The following is a 4267-nucleotide window of genomic DNA, read 5'->3' on the forward strand; positions in this document are numbered from 1 at the left end:
ATGTGGTTTCTGTTAATGGAAAATCAGAGGGGGTGACCCTTCTTTTGATTAAAAAAATGAACTTTCTCTATGCAATTAAAAAAATAAAATTTCTCTATTCAAACCCAGTTGAGAAAAATATTCATTATAAATCTGAAATAATCTTTTTGTAAAAATGGCTATCGCATTCTGTATCATAGCTAGCGAAACCGAAACAAAATAAACGTCTTAAGTATAATATCTCGTGAACGTGGACCAAATTAGGCAAGACAGCTAGAATAAAGGACGCTTCAACTTGCAGGAAATTTGAACTTAGGACTTACTAGCAGTATAATAAAGTTTACAAACTATCAGCTAGATAAATAGAAGAAACATTTTAGGTTGATTCATTCTTCCTTCCGGACTTCCTCGACCGCCTAGATGGTTTGGCGAGATGCTTGCACAGACTCGCGAACCCCTTCTGGAAGTTCACCAAGCGCTTGTATACATCGTAGGTGGCATACGCGTCCCTGGAAGCATAATAGATGTTCTTCAAGGGCAAGGGTGCTTCTGCCCATATATGGTGGTCATCTTCTGTGATAGCATCCTTCATCTTGTTGTAGCTATGGTGGATGATGGAACCAGCGTAGTCAGCCAAGCCATACTTTGGCTTAATCATCACTGGATCAGGCACTCTCCACATATTCTGGATATCCACAAAGTTTCGTACCACCAGACCAACACGCTCGAGTTTTTTCTCGTCATTGTTGATGTCCACCCCAACAAAGGTGTACTCCTCGTCGAGCAGGAAGGCGGCAAGCAGGCCGCAGTGCTCATCAGCAACGCTTATGTGGTAAACGAGGACGTAGATGCCAACGCATAACTGGACCACGGCAGCCATCTGTGTCGGACCACGGGGCCAGGTGAACTCCACATCCAGTGCAACTATCTTCTGGTCGTCGTTCCGCAGCCAGTATTTGAATCTGCCAATGCAGTACTCAACACAACTAGCCTTGTTCGTGTACTTCACAAAAATTTCGGTATTTCCATCTGCCCCAGTAGCATAATCTTTCTCGAACGCCATGCCGAAGGACTGTAATTGATGAAACCAGTATAAGACATGAAGCATGACAATAACATGATAACAATAAGCCGAGATGAATATGACGGCAGATAGTATAGTAATTCTGGCGCTATTGAAAGTTTATGTAAACAAGTGCATGAACAATTTAAACTAAACAAGTACTCCCTCTGTAAAGAAATCACTAAAGTAGTGAACCAAAAGTTGTTATATTTCCCTGCAGAGGGAGTATATGCGACTTAACAATCAAAATTTACGCTCTTGAAATATTTATCTAAACAACTGCATCAACAATCAAGAATAAACATGTATCTATGAATTGTTCATCGTCCATGCAGATGAAACTGTGTGTACAAACTAAAGAAGCAGGAGAAAAACAAGAAATTGACAAGACAACGGACTAGATGTTGCATGCAGATGAATTTGTGTGCAAAATTCATAAGGCAACGGACTACATGTTGCAGGCAGATGAATCTATGCACACAAAATAAAGAAGCAGGAGAACAAGAAATTGACAAGAAGAAGGCCATCGTATGTGCTGCTACTAGAGAACTACTAACAAAATTGATAGGAAGGAGAACTCACCATTCCAGAAGCCAGATTGTTGGGAGATTGGGCGACGCAGAGGAAGAGGGAATCGAGAGGACGCAGAGGCAGAGGAACCGTTTTTGGAGAGTCGTGGCAGTGAGGACGCAGCGCCCTCGCGCATGCCCGTCCTAAATAATTGGGACGGGGCTCGTCGCGCCTGTTGGAATCCTCGCTTCCTTTCTCATGTTCACATTTAAAATGGGCTCATCCCATAGGCCCGTATAAGAAAGCACAAGAAGCCCAAACGCTTCACGGTTGAGATTACTGATCTAAACTTGCTAAAAAATTCTCAAAATAAAAAAACTAGCTAAAAAAACATTACGTGATCTAAACTACCTCTTCGTGAGATCCCAAATTCCCAATATTTCCTTGTGGTCGGTTGTTAGAGAATCCCCTATAAATAAACATTACGTGATCTAAAACTACCTCTTCGTGAGATCCCAAATTCCCAATATTTCCTTGTGATCGGTTGTTAGAGAATCCCCTATAAATACGAAGCTTTTCACGGCATAGATCATATACTTCCACCCCACGCCTCCCATACCTAGCCTTCCATGACCACACCGAATTACCACCCCACGCCGCCCAAAGTAGCTCCCAGATCGGTGAAGCCGACGAAGCCGTCATCTTCAAAGCCTGTGTCGGCGAATCCTGAGATGAAAGAGAAGGGCACGTCAGAGAAGCCGACGAAAGAGAAGGGCACGTCGGAGAAGCCGGCGAATCAAAAGATGAAAGCGAACGGCAATGGAGCCGGTCTCCATCGAGAGAATCCTCCAGTAACGATCGAGATCCTTGTATTCTGTATACACCCTCCTTCCCAAGTTTGCATGCAATCCCATTATTTACGGTGCACTTCCTTTTGATCTCGTTTAGTTACAGCCATAACGACCTATCCCTATTTTATCGAAGGGAGATGGGTGTGTCTAGAAAGGCTTGCACGAATCTTAGCATAAAATCAATGACATAGGACTTAGATAAGCAATACTTAGAGCACATCTAGATGTGCTTTAGCTAAACTTAAGGGAGACCATGGATACCTTCCTCTCTTAGTTTTTAGTCGTGAATGCCTCTCTCTGTAATGAAACTTGCGCTAATTTTCGTGTTGGAAAGTTCTACGTGCAACGATATGGAAAGGAAGGACTAGTAATTCAACTTTGTTTAAAACCAGCAACCGAATCAACAAAATAATCTTAGTACTCCTAAATGCCTGATCAAATACGCAGTAGACAGAATACAAACTAGTTTTGTACGTAAGTTGCACGCCTCACTTATTTGGCATTGAGAACATCAAATGTATGTACTATATTAAATTTTAGGTTGACGAGAAAGAAATGAGAAAACTAAAGAGAAAGATGGACAGTAGGATCACATGTTACATTCCTAATATGGTGATTATCTATAAACTATTGATCTTCTGATCATGTATGCAATTATTTTCGTAAGCGTGACGCCTGAAACTTTAGTAGTGTACATAGACCAAAGTCTGCTCTTTCTACTAAAAATCTATACTATTATCAGTCAATTTGCCGACAGAGATAGCTTGTTTTTCTATGTCTGGTGTTCATTATATGGCCTAGAAGCTCTATAATTTCATGCAGTACTGTAGAGCACAATTTTGATATTGGCATAGATTAGATCTAGTCGGTTTTATGCGTGTTTAAATGAATACCATACAGAATCTAATCACACTATTTGTACATTCAGGGAACTCAGGTTGCTTCATTGCTGCAATACGAGAAGTTCATAAAAGAATTAAACGCACAGCAACTGACGTACATCAAGTTGATTGGACTGGGTGAACTTCTCAAGACTCCTGGCATGAGAATGAGACGTCTACTGTGCCAGGCCATCGCTTATTCATATGATGCAGAGCAGGATGCCTTTATAATTAATGGGAGACCATGTAGGATCACACTAAAAGATGTGGAGCATATAACAGGCCTGCCCTGCATGGGGAAGAATCACGTCTCTTCAAATCACAACGATACTTTGGAGTTGTGGAAGGAACTGAAAGACCCCAATGACACAAAAGTAACTTTGAAAGGATTGCTAGCCAAGATGAAAGGCGACAGCACACCTAATTTTGTCAGGCCATTTGTCTTGTACACCATAGGCAAATATGTATGCCCGACAACACAGTAGTATGTGGACAACAGATACCTTGGGATTGTTAGAAACGTTGAGACAATAAAGAGCACCAATTTTGGACAGCTTACACTTGACCATCTTATGGCTAGCATCAGGAAATTTGTAAATGGTGGAGCAAATCTAGAGGGCAACCTACCACTGCTGCAAGTAATACAATCATTATTAACATACCATACATTTAATTTTATGGAAAATTTTCTAAGCTGTTTTTGTTGTAATGCAGACGTGGTACTACGAGAAGTGGAGGGTGCACCAATTGGACTCTACCATCTCGTATGCATCAAGGTTAAGGCCGTTGATCTAAAACTGGAGTGACGAGAAGGCACAGAAGGTTGACAACATAATCAACAAAAAATATATAGGGGTTGGAGAGGTAAAGTGTTAGTACTGTGTGCCTGGATTATCTACCATATGTTTTGAATGATACTAACGACACTAACATACAGTATGTCGATGACCTGCTGCGGCCTTTCAATCCGCCACCAGTTGGGA

At 41.4% G+C, this 4267-nt stretch overlaps 1 protein-coding gene across 1 annotated transcript; it reads right to left on the bottom strand.

Annotated features, from left to right (window-relative positions):
• Window positions 1-355: 355 nt before the first annotated feature.
• LOC109784447 (uncharacterized) lies at window positions 356-1042 on the bottom strand. The gene has a single exon (XM_020343044.1). The coding sequence runs from the start codon at window positions 1040-1042 to the stop codon at window positions 356-358; it is 687 nt and encodes a 228-aa protein (XP_020198633.1).
• Between the last annotated feature and the right edge of the window lie 3225 nt (window positions 1043-4267).

This window comes from Aegilops tauschii, chromosome 2 (assembly GCF_002575655.3).
Source record: "Aegilops tauschii subsp. strangulata cultivar AL8/78 chromosome 2, Aet v6.0, whole genome shotgun sequence".
NCBI lineage: Eukaryota > Viridiplantae > Streptophyta > Magnoliopsida > Poales > Poaceae > Aegilops > Aegilops tauschii.